This window comes from Calidris pugnax, unplaced genomic scaffold, assembly GCF_001431845.1.
Source record: "Calidris pugnax isolate Ruff unplaced genomic scaffold, ASM143184v1 scaffold63, whole genome shotgun sequence".
Lineage (NCBI taxonomy): Eukaryota > Metazoa > Chordata > Aves > Charadriiformes > Scolopacidae > Calidris > Calidris pugnax.
The window spans coordinates 1,708,408-1,722,129 of NW_015090852.1; the positions used below are offsets into that span (position 1 = coordinate 1,708,408).

At 57.7% G+C, this 13,722-nt stretch overlaps 1 protein-coding gene across 1 annotated transcript in view; it reads left to right on the forward strand.

Moving 5' to 3' along the window:
- LHX4 (LIM homeobox 4) overlaps positions 1–11,238 on the forward strand; it is a 37,096-nt gene extending 25,858 nt beyond the window's left edge. Inside the window, exons 2-6 of the mRNA XM_014943383.1 lie at positions 1,824–1,995; positions 5,766–5,968; positions 7,275–7,429; positions 10,579–10,750; positions 10,841–11,238. Of these exons, the coding sequence (XP_014798869.1) occupies positions 1,824–1,995; positions 5,766–5,968; positions 7,275–7,429; positions 10,579–10,750; positions 10,841–11,238 (1,100 nt within the window). The remainder of the gene's footprint in view (positions 1–1,823; positions 1,996–5,765; positions 5,969–7,274; positions 7,430–10,578; positions 10,751–10,840) is intronic.
- Positions 11,239–13,722: the final 2,484 nt, after the last annotated feature.

Genomic DNA, 13,722 nt, shown 5'->3' on the forward strand with positions numbered 1-13,722 from the left:
GGGGGGGACCCAGAGCGGGGCGCGGGGGTGGGTTCCTCCCGTCCCTTGTCTCTTGTGCCGAGCTCTGGGTGCGGGGGCTTGTTTTAGGGAAGGAGCCACCCATCTCTGCCGGTGGGGCTGGGGAGGAGAGAGTCCCTCCTGCGCCTCCCCAGCACTTGTAGCAGCGTTAAAAAAAAAAATACTAATCAAACACTCCCCCCGCCCGCTCTTTACTGTCAGCCGCTCTCCGGCGGGAGAGGGAGGCAGCCCTTATGCATAAACATCTCTCCTGCTCTTACGCTCCGGCTACGGGCATGGTTTGTGGGCTGTTGTTTTTATTTATTTATTTATTTATTTTTCCCCCTCCTAAAAATCAATCTTCTTTCATGTGCGCGTGTCAGCATGATGTGCCTGGCTTTTAACCGGGCAATCTTCTCCTGCAGACTTTTACAGCACCTCCCGTTTATTCTGAACTATGGGCAGATAGAGAGAGAGAGATAAATAGCCTGCTCTCCAGATCTATAGAAGCTGCCCGTCTATAGGTGGACATTGTATAGGAGTCGAGTTGGCCAGGTGTGTATCTTGCCTTAGGAAAAGCCCTCCTCCTCTGGGTCTCCAAGCATCTTCCCACAGCTCAAGTGTTGTAGGGATGGGGCTGGACCTGCTGTCCCTGGTTCAGCCCACGTTTTCCAGGCATTTCCAGCGACAGGGATCTGTAACACCCCGGCTGGATGGGAGAAAGGAGGCAGAAATGGGCAGAAACCTGCTGTCCCCGTCACAGGAAAACTGGTGTCCTGGAACGTGGGGGATGCCAAGTCACCCGGTGCTCTGGCACTGCAGGGAGAGGGGCACTGGGCAGCTGCTGGTGGGGCTGGTGTGGGTGGCTCATGGTCTGTGAGATGCTGCAGGAGCAGAGGGGGAAGAGATGTTTGTCCATGTTGAAAAAGCCTCTGGTGAGGGGAGACCTTATTGCTCTCTACAACTACCTGAAAGGAGGGTGTAGAGAGGTGGGGGTCGGTCTCTTCTCCCACGCCACCCGCGACAGGACAAGAGGAAATGGCCTCAAGTTGCGCCAGGGGAGGTTCAGGCTGGATATTAGGAAAAAATTTTTCACTGAAAGGGTTATCAGACACTGGAATGGGCTACCCAGGGAGGTGGTTGAGGCACCATCCCTGGAGGTGTTCAAAAGACGGGTTGATGTAGTGCTGGGAGGTATGGTTTAGTGATGATGCTCCTTGTTTGTTGCGTGGGTGTCTATTTTTGTCAGTTAGGTTGACGGTTGGACAAGATGATCTTTAAGGTCCCTTCCAACCTAGAAGATTCTGTGATTCTGTGTGGAGGTGGTTGGTGTCACAGCTGGGATCCTGTGGGTGAACCCCCGGGTGACCCCAACAGCCTGGCACTTGGAGAATGGGGGTTGCAGCGGGCGACAACGAGCTGTGTCCCTGGTCAGGGGTTGCAGGATGCCATCCCAGAGGGATGAAGAGGCAGAGAGGGAGCTGAGCAGAGGGATGAAGAGGCAGAGAGGGAGCTGAGCGGCTGGGAGCAGGATGTGGGCTGGAAAAATGGGGTGTAGAAGGGAGAAGCATCCTGTGTTTGTGTCTGTGCATGGCGAGGCTGTGAGCTTTGCAACTGCGGAGGGTTTTAGCGATGGTTGGTGAAGGAAGATGTCCTGGGACATGGGCAAGGCGAGGGGTGGCATCTCATCACCCCAAAAAGTACCGACACCAGCCAACCCTGGGCTTTGCCAGCCGTGTGGGGCAGGAGGAAGCACCGCAGGGGTGATGGGGCCGCGGTGGCTGATGCTGCTCTTCTCTCCGTCTCTCTCCCCCCTCCCCACCCAGAGATCCCCCAGTGCGCCGGCTGCAACCAGCACATCCTGGACAAGTTCATCCTCAAGGTCCTGGACCGGCACTGGCACAGCTCCTGCCTCAAGTGTGCCGACTGCCAGATGCAGCTGGCCGACCGCTGCTTCTCCCGGGCCGGCAGTGTCTACTGCAAGGAGGACTTCTTCAAGTGAGTACCACCACCCCCCGAAAACAGCATCTCCCCCTGCCGCGGAGCTGGCAAACACACAACCCGGTTTTAAACGCGATTTTTCCCCAAAATCTTCATTTATCTTCCTTTTTTTGTTGTTGTGGAAATGAAGGAAATGTTGCCCCCCGCCGTGGAGCTGGCAAACACACAACCCCGTTTTAAGCACAATTTTTCCCAAAAATCTTCATTTATCTTCCTTTTGTTGTTGTGGAAATGAAGGAAATGTTGGTGGGTTACAGCTGCCGCAGGCTGGATGCTGGTTGTTGGGATTTAACCCTCTTGAAGCCTCAAATCTCCCTGATGCTCCCGGCCCCTCCCCTGTGCCAGTTTTCAGTCCCCATGGGATGGTGAGCTGTGGTGAATTCGGCAGTGGCCCCGGCTCTGCTCAGAGCTAGAGGGCAGGATAAACCCGTGCAAGGCAGAGGCAGCACTGCCTGCTCCTCTCTGAGCTCAGGGGTTTGCTGAGCCCATTTCTCTACCCTCGTTTCTTTACCTCTCTTTTTCTTTTTTTTTCTCTTTTTTCTTTTTTTTTTCTTTTTTTTTCTTTTTTTGCCTACTATTTACTTTCCTTTATTTAATCATAATGACTTTTTTTCAGTCACAGGTTACACAAACAAGATTCTTTTCTTTCTCTTCTTTTCTTTCTCTTTTCTTTCTCTTTCTCTTTTCTTTCTTTTTTTTTACATTTTTCTTTCCTTCCCCCCCTCCCCCCCTTTTTATTTTTTATCATTTTTTTGCTCATGGTTCTGTGAAAACCTCATTTGATCTCCTTGGCAGCTGCTTCCAAGCCGTGCAATGCCTCAGCCTGGGCATTTTCCTGCTCTTGCACAGCAGGACAACCCATTTCCCCTTAAATTCCAGCAGGGATGCTTTAGTCCCTGGCTGCTTAGATGAAATCTAAGAGCTTCCCAAAGGGATGGCAGAGGGTGTTGCAGTGGGGTCGGGCACAGCTCTGCTGGCGCCGAATCGCCGTGAAGTGGGGGAGATGCTGCTTGACACCTCCTGCAGGGAGGAGGGTTGGATCCTGGCCAGCGGGTGCCTTTTCCTACCCGGGTACAGGTGGTGGGGACCAGCCAGAAAGGACCTGCTGCACCTTGGGGACGGGGGCAGCCTCCCCACACCATCATCTCCTGCTCATCCCTGGCTGTGCCGGCTCTCCCCATCACCCCCTGCCACCAGCCACCTAACCCAACCGACGGTGATTACCCTCTGTGCTAATCCCTGGGCAGGACTTTCCCTGCCTGCCCATCCCCGGGCTCTCAGGCCTCCTACATGTCCCCCCTCACCAGCCATCAGGGCCAAAGATCCAGTTTGAATTTCTCCTTCCCAACTGGGCAGCCCGCGACGGTCAAAGCGGCCGGTACAGCCCGGGTAATAACACTTCACTTCTGATATTTTCCAGCCTATTAATCTCCAAGTCATTTAAATAGTCGCCCAAAAGGTGCAGGTAATCAATGTTAATTAGAGTTGAAAGATCAGCGACTTTCTTAGATGAGGTCCTGCCTGGATTATTTGGTGCCAATCAATAGCATCTCGGCGCTCGCCCGGGCACTCGCCTCACCTTTATTTCAACTGCTCATTGATTTGGGGGTAGGTAACCTGTGGAGGACGTGAGGATTTAAGGCCAACTTCAGAGGCAGGTCTGCAATGCAGGAGCTGCTTCCAAAAAGACCAGATTTTTTTGCTTTTTATCTTTTTTTTTTTTTTTTCTCCCCCCCCTTCAAATTGCAGCTCTTGGTCCCTGGCCGTGGGTAGGTCTGTCCGTCCCCAGGTGATGCAGAAACATCCTGGGATGCTGCAGGGGTTTAAAATGGCTTTAATGGTGTTATGTGGGGGTGGGAGTGTATGGACAGAGGGAGGATGGGGCTGCAGAGTGTGCACCAGCTTAGCCTTGGGGACAGAGAAGCACTGTCTGTCTGTCCTATCCCTCCCTCCATTCCCTCCATCCCTCCCTTGATCTCCCATCCCTGCCTCCATCCCTTCCTCTCTCCCCTCTTCCATTCCCTTCATCACTTCATCCCCCCTTCCCTCAATATCCTATCCCACCCCTCCCTCCATCCCTCTCTCTCCCACCCTCCCTCCCTCCCAGCTGGCTCCAGGAGAGCTGAGGTCTCCCCAGCAGATGTCCAGGGACTCTGGTTAGGATCCAAGCCCAGAAAATGAGACAAAGCAGGTTTTCCCTCCTCGCCTTCTACTCCCCAACACCCCTTGGTGCAGCTGCCGAAATGGCGCTGGCTCCACTCACGCTCGGTGCCTGCCACCTGCCCCGGGGTGACACCTGTGACACTCGGGGACAATCTCAGGTTTTGGGGGTGGCTGTGCCCCAGCTTTCCACACAGCACGAGGGCACAGGCAGCCGCGGGGCTCACGGGGTGATTTTTGCATGATTTAGGGGGATGTTCTGCCCTCGGCGGGGCAGCAAGAGGTGCCTGGGGAGGGGGGCTGTACCCCCTGGGCACCCCTGGATGTCACCTGCAGCCTTGGGGCTGGGGGCTTGGGTTTTCTTGGGCTGCCTCCTCCGAAGCTGATGGCTCTGTTTAAGGCGTAGGGGACAGATTTATCCTGATGGCTTTGCTGCCTGGGTGGCTGCTGCAACGCTTGGGTGTCTCCATGGGGTCCTGGCACCCCACAGATGGGGTGTTGGGGGGAGCAGAGGAGACCCTTGCTCTGGTGCCGTTGGGAGGTGGGGATCTGCCCCCTGTCAATCCCAAAGCCCACCCCCCCATCTGTTGCTGAAAACACCAGGGGAATGGCCATTTATTTTTGACTTTCTCCTGCGCTGCCACCACCTCGTGGCTCCTGTCACCCTCCTCCTGTTCATTCAGTTGGCGCCGGGTGTCACCAGGTGTTGTCTGGGTGTTACGTGGGTGTCACGTCTACGTAGGGCAACCACACTCCACCACAGCCTGGCTGCCCCCACACAGGCGCACACTGCTCCTTGCACACTCCTTGCACCATTCTGACATGCTCCTTGCACGCTCCTTGTTGACCCATATTCCTTGCATGCTTCTTGTACACTCCTTGTATGTTCCTTCCACACTTCTTGCACCATTCTTGCATGGTCCTTGTGTGCTGCTTCCACACTTCTTGCACCATTCTTACATGGTCTTTGTGTGCTGCTTCTACACTTCTTGCACCATTCTTACATGGTCCTTACACACTTCTGCCACACTTCTTGTATGCTCCCTGCACACCCCTTGCCCCATTCTTGCATGCTCCTTCCATGTTTTTTGTCCCATTCTTGCACGCTCCCTGCATGCTCCCTCCACACTTCTTGCACAATTCTTCCACCATCCTTGCACGCTCCTTGCACGCCCCTTGCAGCCGTGCTGGTGAGCTTGCTCAAGCCCACGCCTACCCCAAGCTGGCCCACCCGACGCACCCGTCGGGCTGTCATTATGGTGTAAGAGCCCCATCATTCTGCATTAATCTGGGATTCATCATGTTGGCGGGGCGGCGTAATTAATTTATTTGGTATTAATGTGGATGAAATATGTACTGTCCTTGCAGGGGAAAAATCAGGCAGCCTATAAGCATTAGTTAAAAGAACCATTAAAATCAAACCTTCCTCGGCTCCATTAGGCTGGTCTCTCACACTGAAGAAGATAAACCCCTGCCGTGTGAAGTGTCATGCATAATTAGGTTGATTGCTGGTTTAAACTCTGCCCTGTCTCCTGGTCCCCACCCAGCCTCCAGCTAAGCCCACCTCCTCGGGGGGGATCTCAGCCTTGCCCCTCTTCTCCTTGCAGGCGTTTTGGGACCAAATGCACGGCGTGCCAGCAGGGCATCCCTCCCACCCAGGTGGTCCGCAAAGCCCAGGACTTTGTCTACCACCTCCACTGCTTTGCCTGCATCATCTGCAGCCGGCAGCTGGCCACCGGCGACGAGTTCTACCTGATGGAGGATGGGAGGCTGGTCTGCAAGGAGGACTACGAGACAGCCAAGCAGAACGGTAGGCAGCCTGAGGGGTGGCCACAGGTCACCTCACTGGGGTTGTACCTCTGGGAAGGGGTCGTTGAGGGCTCTGGGGCAGCTGGTTGCTCTTTCCACGCTCCTTGTTGCACCATATTCCTTGCAATGCTTCTTGTGCACTCCTTGAATGTGCCTTGCACACTCCTTGTATGTTCCTTGCACACTTCTTGCACCGTTCTTGCATGGTCCTTGTGTGCTGCTTCCACACTTCTTGCACCATTCTTGCATGGTCCTTGTGTGCTGCTTCCACACTTCTTGCACCATTCTTACATGGTCTTTGTGTGCTGCTTCTACACTTCTTGCACCATTCTTACATGGTCCTTACACACTTCTGCCACACTTCTTGTATGCTCCCTGCACACCCCTTGCCCCATTCTTGCATGCTCCTTCCATGTTTTTTGTCCCATTCTTGCACGCTCCCTGCATGCTCCCTCCACACTTCTTGCACAATTCTTCCACCATCCTTGCACGCTCCTTGCACGCCCCTTGCAGCCGTGCTGGTGAGCTTGCTCAAGCCCACGCCTACCCCAAGCTGGCCCACCCGACGCACCCATCGGGCTGTCATTATGGTGTAAGAGCCCCATCATTCTGCATTAATCTGGGATTCATCATGTTGGCGGGGCGGCGTAATTAATTTATTTGGTATTAATGTGGATGAAATATGTACTGTCCTTGCAGGGGAAAAATCAGGCAGCCTATAAGCATTAGTTAAAAGAACCATTAAAATCAAACCTTCCTCGGCTCCATTAGGCTGGTCTCTCACACTGAAGAAGATAAACCCCTGCCGTGTGAAGTGTCATGCATAATTAGGTTGATTGCTGGTTTAAACTCTGCCCTGTCTCCTGGTCCCCACCCAGCCTCCAGCTAAGCCCACCTCCTCGGGGGGGATCTCAGCCTTGCCCCTCTTCTCCTTGCAGGCGTTTTGGGACCAAATGCACGGCGTGCCAGCAGGGCATCCCTCCCACCCAGGTGGTCCGCAAAGCCCAGGACTTTGTCTACCACCTCCACTGCTTTGCCTGCATCATCTGCAGCCGGCAGCTGGCCACCGGCGACGAGTTCTACCTGATGGAGGATGGGAGGCTGGTCTGCAAGGAGGACTACGAGACAGCCAAGCAGAACGGTAGGCAGCCTGAGGGGTGGCCACAGGTCACCTCACTGGGGTTGTACCTCTGGGAAGGGGTCGTTGAGGGCTCTGGGGCAGCTGGTTTTGGGGAGCTTCTCCCCAGCAGCGTGGGCTGGCAGTTCAGGATTGCTCACAGTGCTGTCACGGACTCCTTTGCTTGCAGATGACTCCGAGGCAGGTGCTAAGAGGCCCCGGACCACCATCACGGCCAAGCAGCTGGAGACACTGAAGAACGCCTACAAAAACTCCCCCAAGCCCGCCCGGCACGTGCGGGAGCAGCTCTCCTCCGAGACCGGGCTTGACATGAGGGTGGTGCAGGTGAGAGCATGGGGGTGTCCCTCTCCACCCTGCCCCTAGTGAAGGGGGGGACAGGGGTCCCACAGGGGTGCAGGCGTGCTGGGGGCTGGGATGCAGGCATGCTGGGGGGCGGGTGTGCCAAGGTACTGGCATGCTGGGGTTCAGGGGTGCTGGCATGTGGGGTTGCAGGGGTGCTGGTTTGCACAAGTTCTGGAATGGGGGGGGTGCTGGGTGGCAGAGGTGTAGGGGTGCCAGGGTGGTGGAATGGAGGGGTACCTGGGTGCTGGGTTGCAGGGGTGCTGATTTGCACAGGTTCTGGCATGGGAGGGGTGCTGGGTGGTAGAGGTGCAGGGATGCTGTTACGTAGGGGTGCCAGGGTGGTGGGATGGAGGGGTACCTGGGTGCTGGGTTGCAGGGGTGCTGGTTTGCATGGGTGTGTGGGAGCTGGGGTGCTGGGATGCTGGGGGGCAGAAGCGCAGGGATGCTGTTTTGTAGGGGTGCCAGGATAGTGGGATGGAGGGGTACCTGGGTGCTGGGTTGCAGGGGTGCTGGTTTGCACAGGTTCTGGCACGCGGGGTTGCAGGAGTGCTGGGTGGCAGAGGTATAGGGGTGCTATGCTTTTATGTAGGGGTGCCAGGGTGGTGGGATGGAGGGGTAAGAAGGTGCTGGGTTGCAGGGGTGCTGATTTGCACAGGTAGTGGCATGGGGGGTTGCACGGATGCTGGGTGGCAGAGGTGTAGGGGTGCCAGGGTGGTGGGATGGAGGGGTACCCAGGTGCTGGGTTGCAGGGGTGCTGATTTGCACAGGTTCTGGCACGGGGGGGTGCTGGGTGGCAGAGGTGCAGGGACACTTATGTAGGGGTGCCAGGGTGGTGGGATGGAGGGGTACCTGGGTACTGGGCTGCAGGGGTGCTGGTTTGCACAGGTACTGGCATGGGGGGTTGCAGGGATGCTGGGTGGCAGAGGTGCAGGGATGCTGTTATGTAGGGGTGCCAGGGTGGTGGGATGGAGGGGTACCTGGGTGCTGGGTTGCAGGGGTGCTGGTTTGCAGGGGTGCTGGTTTGCATGGGTGCTGGTTTGCATGGGTGTGTGGGAGCTGGGGTGCTGGGATGCTGGGTGGCAGAGGTGCAGGGATGCTGGTATGTAGGGGTGCCAAGGTGGTGGGATTCAGGGGTACCTGGGTGCTGGGTTGCAGGGGTCCTGGTTTGCACAGGTTCTGGCACGGGAGGGGTGCTGGGTGTCAGAGGTGCAGGGATGCTGGTATGCTGTTATGTATGGGTGCCAGGGTGGTGGGATGGAGGGGTACCTGGGTGCTGGGTTGCAGGGGTGCTGATTTGCACAGATGCTGGCACAGGAGGGGTGCTGGGTGGCAGAGGTGCAGGGATGCTGTTATGTAGGGGTGCCAAGGTGGTGGGATGGAGGGGTACCTGCTCTCCTCCGAGACCGGGCTTGACATGAGGGTGGTGCAGGTGAGAGCATGGGGGTGTCCCTCTCCACCCTGCCCCTAGTGAAGGGGGGGACAGGGGTCCCACAGGGGTGCAGGCGTGCTGGGGGCTGGGATGCAGGCATGCTGGGGGGCTGGTGTGCCAAGGTACTGGCATGCTGGGGTGCTGGCATGTGGGGTTGCAGGGGTGCTGGTTTGCACAGATACTGGCATGGGGGGTTGCAGGGGTGCTGGGTGGCAGAGGTATAGGGGTGCTATGCTTTTATGTAGGGGTGCCAGGGTGGTGGGATGGAGGGGTACCCAGGTGCTGGGTTGCAGGGGTGCTGATTTGCACAGGTTCTGGCACGGGGGGGTGCTGGGTGGCAGAGGTGCAGGGACACTTATGTAGGGGTGCCAGGGTGGTGGGATGGAGGGGTACCTGGGTACTGGGTTGCAGGGGTGCTGGTTTGCATGGGTGTGTGGGAGCTGGGGTGCTGGGATGCTGGGTGGCAGAGGTGCAGGGATGCTGTTATGTAGGGGTGCCAGGGTGGTGGGATGGAGGGGTACCTGGGTACTGGGTTGCAGGGGTGCTGGTTTGCATGGGTGTGTGGGAGCTGGGGTGCTGGGATGCTGGGTGGCAGAGGTGCAGGGATGCTGTTATGTAGGGGTGCCAGGGTGGTGGGATGGAGGGGTACCTGGGTGCTGGGTTGCAGGGGTGCTGGTTTGCACGGGTGTGTGGGAGCTGGGGTGCTGGGATGCTGGGTGGCAGAGGTGCAGGGATGCTGTTATGTAGGGGTGCCAAGGTGGTGGGATGGAGGGGTACCTGGGTGCTGGGTTGCAGGGGTGCTGGTTTGCACAGGTTCTGGCACGCGGGGTTGCAGGAGTGCTGGGTGGCAGAGGTATAGGGGTGCTATGCTTTTATGTAGGGGTGCCAGGGTGGTGGGATGGAGGGGTACCCAGGTGCTGGGTTGCAGGGGTGCTGATTTGCACAGGTAGTGGCATGGGGGGTTGCACGGATGCTGGGTGGCAGAGGTGTAGGGGTGCCAGGGTGGTGGGATGGAGGGGTACCTGGGTGCTGGGTTGCAGGGGTGCTGGTTGGCACAGGTTCTTGCACGGGGGGTTGCAGGGATGCTGGGTGGCAAAAGTGCAGGGATGCTGTTGTGTAGGGGTGCCAGGGTGGTGGGATGGAGGGGTACCTGGGTGCTGGGTTGCAGGGGTGCTGGTTTGCACAGGTTCTGGCACGGGGGGGTGCTGGGTGGCAGAGGTGCAGGGACACTTATGTAGGGGTGCCAGGGTGGTGGGATGGAGGGGTACCTGGGTACTGGGTTGCAGGGGTGCTGGTTTGCATGGGTGTGTGGGAGCTGGGGTGCTGGGTGGCAGAGGTGCAGGGATGCTGTTATGTAGGGGTGCCAGGGTGGTGGGATGGAGGGGTACCTGGGTGCTGGGTTGCAGGGGTACTGATTTGCACAGGTTCTGGCACGGGGGATGGCAGGGGTGCTGGGTGGCAGAGGTATAGGGATGCTGATATGCTGGGATGTAGGGGTGCCAGGGTAGTGGGATGGAGGGGTACGTGGGTGCTGGGTTGCAGGGGTGCTGGTTTGCACAGGTTCTGGCACGGGGGATGGCAGGGGTGCTGGGTGGCAGAGGTGCAGGGATCCCACCATGTAGGGATGCCAGGGTGCTGGTGTGCTTGGTTGGCAGAGATGCTGGCGTGCCGTGGTGCCAGCGATCCCCCCATCTCTCCCCAGGTGTGGTTCCAGAACCGTCGGGCCAAGGAGAAGCGTCTGAAGAAGGACGCGGGGCGTCACCGCTGGGGCCAGTTCTACAAGAGCGTCAAGCGGAGCCGCGGGGGTGGCAAGCTGGAGAAGGAGAGCTCGGCCGAGGACTGCGGCGTCAGCGACAGCGAGCTCAGCTTCCGTGGTGAGGGGGGTGCTGGTGTGGGACGGGGGGGACGCGGGGCCTCCCCCCGAGCTGACCCCCCACCTCTGCTCTCCCTCCTCTCCCCGGCAGAAGACCAGATCCTCTCCGAGCTGGGCCACACCAACAGGGTTTACGGCGCCGTGGGGGACGTGGCGGGCGGACAGTTGCTGAACGGCAGCTTCCCCATGGAGGGGACGGGACAGTCGTACCAGGACTTGCGGGACGGCAGTCCCTACGGCCTCCCCCAGTCGCCGTCCTCCATCTCCTCCCTGCCCTCCCACCCGCCTTTGCTCAACGGGCTGGACTACGCCATGGACGGCAACCTGGGCCTGGTGGCCCACGGGGCGCAGGGGGTGAGTCAGACGCTGCGGGCCATGGCCGGGGGGGGCCCCACCTCCGACATCTCCACGGGGAGCAGCGTCGGGTACCCAGACTTTCCCACCAGCCCGGCCTCCTGGCTGGACGACATGGATCACCCCCCTTTCTAAACACCGCTCGCCATCCCCCCCTCCTTGTGCCCCGGCCCCCCCTTTTTTCGCTCCCCCCTTCCCATGTGGGGGGCACAGATGCCTTTGGGTGTAAGCACAAGAGAGGTGTCGGCACATGGGACGCGCGGCGAGGCCCCCGGCGCAGGGCTGGGGCACGGTGGGACGTGTGATGATGGTGGGGAGGAAAGGACAATCAGGGATGGCAGAGCCCGTCCCAGCGCCCGCACCGGCCCCAAACCCACCCCCCCTGCGCCCCCGGCCAAGCACCGCTGCTATTTTCAAGAGTTATTTTTTTTTCGATACGGAGTTGGAACCTGACTCGGCGCTTGCCTGGAGCCTCGGCGGGGAAAAAAAAAAAAAAAAAAAAAAAAAAAAAAAAAGAAAAAAAAGAAGTCTATATTGTAGAAGGGTTTATTTTAGCGAGGCCGGGGACCTGTCCAGGCAGGAAGGACCGTTGCCTGCTGCCCAGGGGTGATGCTGCCTCCTCCAGGCATAGTGGGTGTGAAGCTGTCGTGGGGCTGTGATTTATCCCTGGTGGGCAGGAGTGCTTATGGTGCATCGCTGAGGCTTTTACCTTGGTCGTGCAACGGGGAGGAATTAAAAAAGGGAAAAAAAAAACAACCCACCACCCTCTAGCCCGAGATGCCCAAGGGCCAAACTGGGCTGTGGTGGGGCCAGCCAGGATGCTTGGGGCTGGCACATGGAGAGCAGTGGCTGCAAGGGCTGGGGAAGGGTGGGTGGGTGGAGGAATAGGGAGTGTTTGCTCTGAGGGTGTTGCAAAAAAGGACATTTCATCACCTGCAGAAGCACCTGAGATGGTGGGGTGAGGCCCCTGTCATCGGCCACCCACCTCCTCTGGTGCCACGGTGGGATTGAGGGTGGCTGCAGGCAGCCAGGGAGGACCTGGGTGGTTTTGACACAGCCTGAAGCACCCCATGGGGTCTGCTCCTGGCTGAGCCCACCCAGCACCAGCCCCTTTCTCAAAACCCACATCCCTGGGCTTGTGATGGCCATCTCCCCCAGCACAGCCCCCACCTCCTCCACCCTCACCAGGCTGAAGACCTTCAGCTCAATGGATAAAATCCAGCTCCACACTTGCTGCCCGGGGTGCCTGCTGGCTCTGCCCCACCGGGATGCCCCATCCAGGGGGCTATTGCCCCTGACTCTGGGGTGATGCTGATGATGCCAGGCTGCACTTCAGGGAGGGCTGGTGGTGGATCCCGTTGGCTGGCTGCTGCCGGAGGCTGGAGCAGGGTGGGGGGGCTCCGAAAGCAAAGGAGAGAGGTTAAAAAAAAAAAAAAAAAGGGGATAAAAAAAAAAGCCACAGAAGAAAGCACATCACCGGTATGTCCCTGTCCCTCCTTGCCCCTCCTGCGTGTGCTGGTGCTGCAGGAATTGCTCCAGTCGCACCCATGTGCCCCCTGCCCACCCCCTGCCTTGGGTGCTGCTTTGTGCCAAGCCCCCAGCCTCGCCGGGCACTGCGGGTGGCTGGTGGGGAGGGGGGGGAGTGGAACAAGGGGGAACAATGTCTGCTGCTCTCCAACCTCCTTCAAGAAGAGGGCCAAACGCCCCCCCTCCCCTCGCTGTGTAAATTTTGTACAGTTACAGAAAGTGAGAGTCTTGTTTCCTGGGGGGGGGGGGGAAAGAAAAAAAAAAAAAGGGGGGGGATAAAAACCCCCCAAACCCAACAAAAATAATAATAAAAGGATTTCAAAGAATAAAACCTTATTTATTGCCGTGTCTTTGGGGAGAAAGGACACCCCCCCTAATCCCCCCCCAAATCTGGGCCCGGGGCGTTGCTTCTGTACCCTGCCTCCTGTGCGTCGGCATGAGATGTGTACGGTCACCCCCCCCTCGCCTGGAGGGAAAGCGATGTCAAATAAACTCGGGATGCTCTTTAGCAAAGCTGCTGCCTTTGGGATTCTTTTTCTTTCTTCCTCAACAGGAAGCGGCCACCGTTGGCATCACCTACCCTTGTCGGCTGTTTTTGGTGTTGGGGATCCTCTTGGGTCTTGTCTGGAAGAGTTGGCATCCTTGGGTGGGCCAAGTGACACGGGTCATCGTGCCCTGGGGGGTTTTTTTGCAGGAATGGAGAGGTGGGTGGGTATCTCCATCCCTGCCACCACCACTGCCCACCTCTACCATCACAGCACTCAGTGGGTGCAGGTGAGATGGAAAAACCATTCTGGGAGGGAGGGAAAATGGATTTCCAAGCTTTTCCATGGGTACCGGTGTGTGTTGTTGGCTTTCTATATTTTAATCATTTTAACATTTAATGCTTCTCAATTAAAGTGATTTCCTGGAGTAGATGCCAAGTTTAGGAGCGACTGCACATTTAACCTCTTTCCCCGCAGCGGTAGTTAAAAAAAGGCAGCGAGGGATTTAAATGGCAATCCGCAGGGCTGCTGGGGAAAGGTTTGGCTGAATAAAGCAGATTATAAACAATAATATATGTCTTTCTCTTCTTCTCTCTCCCCCCCACCC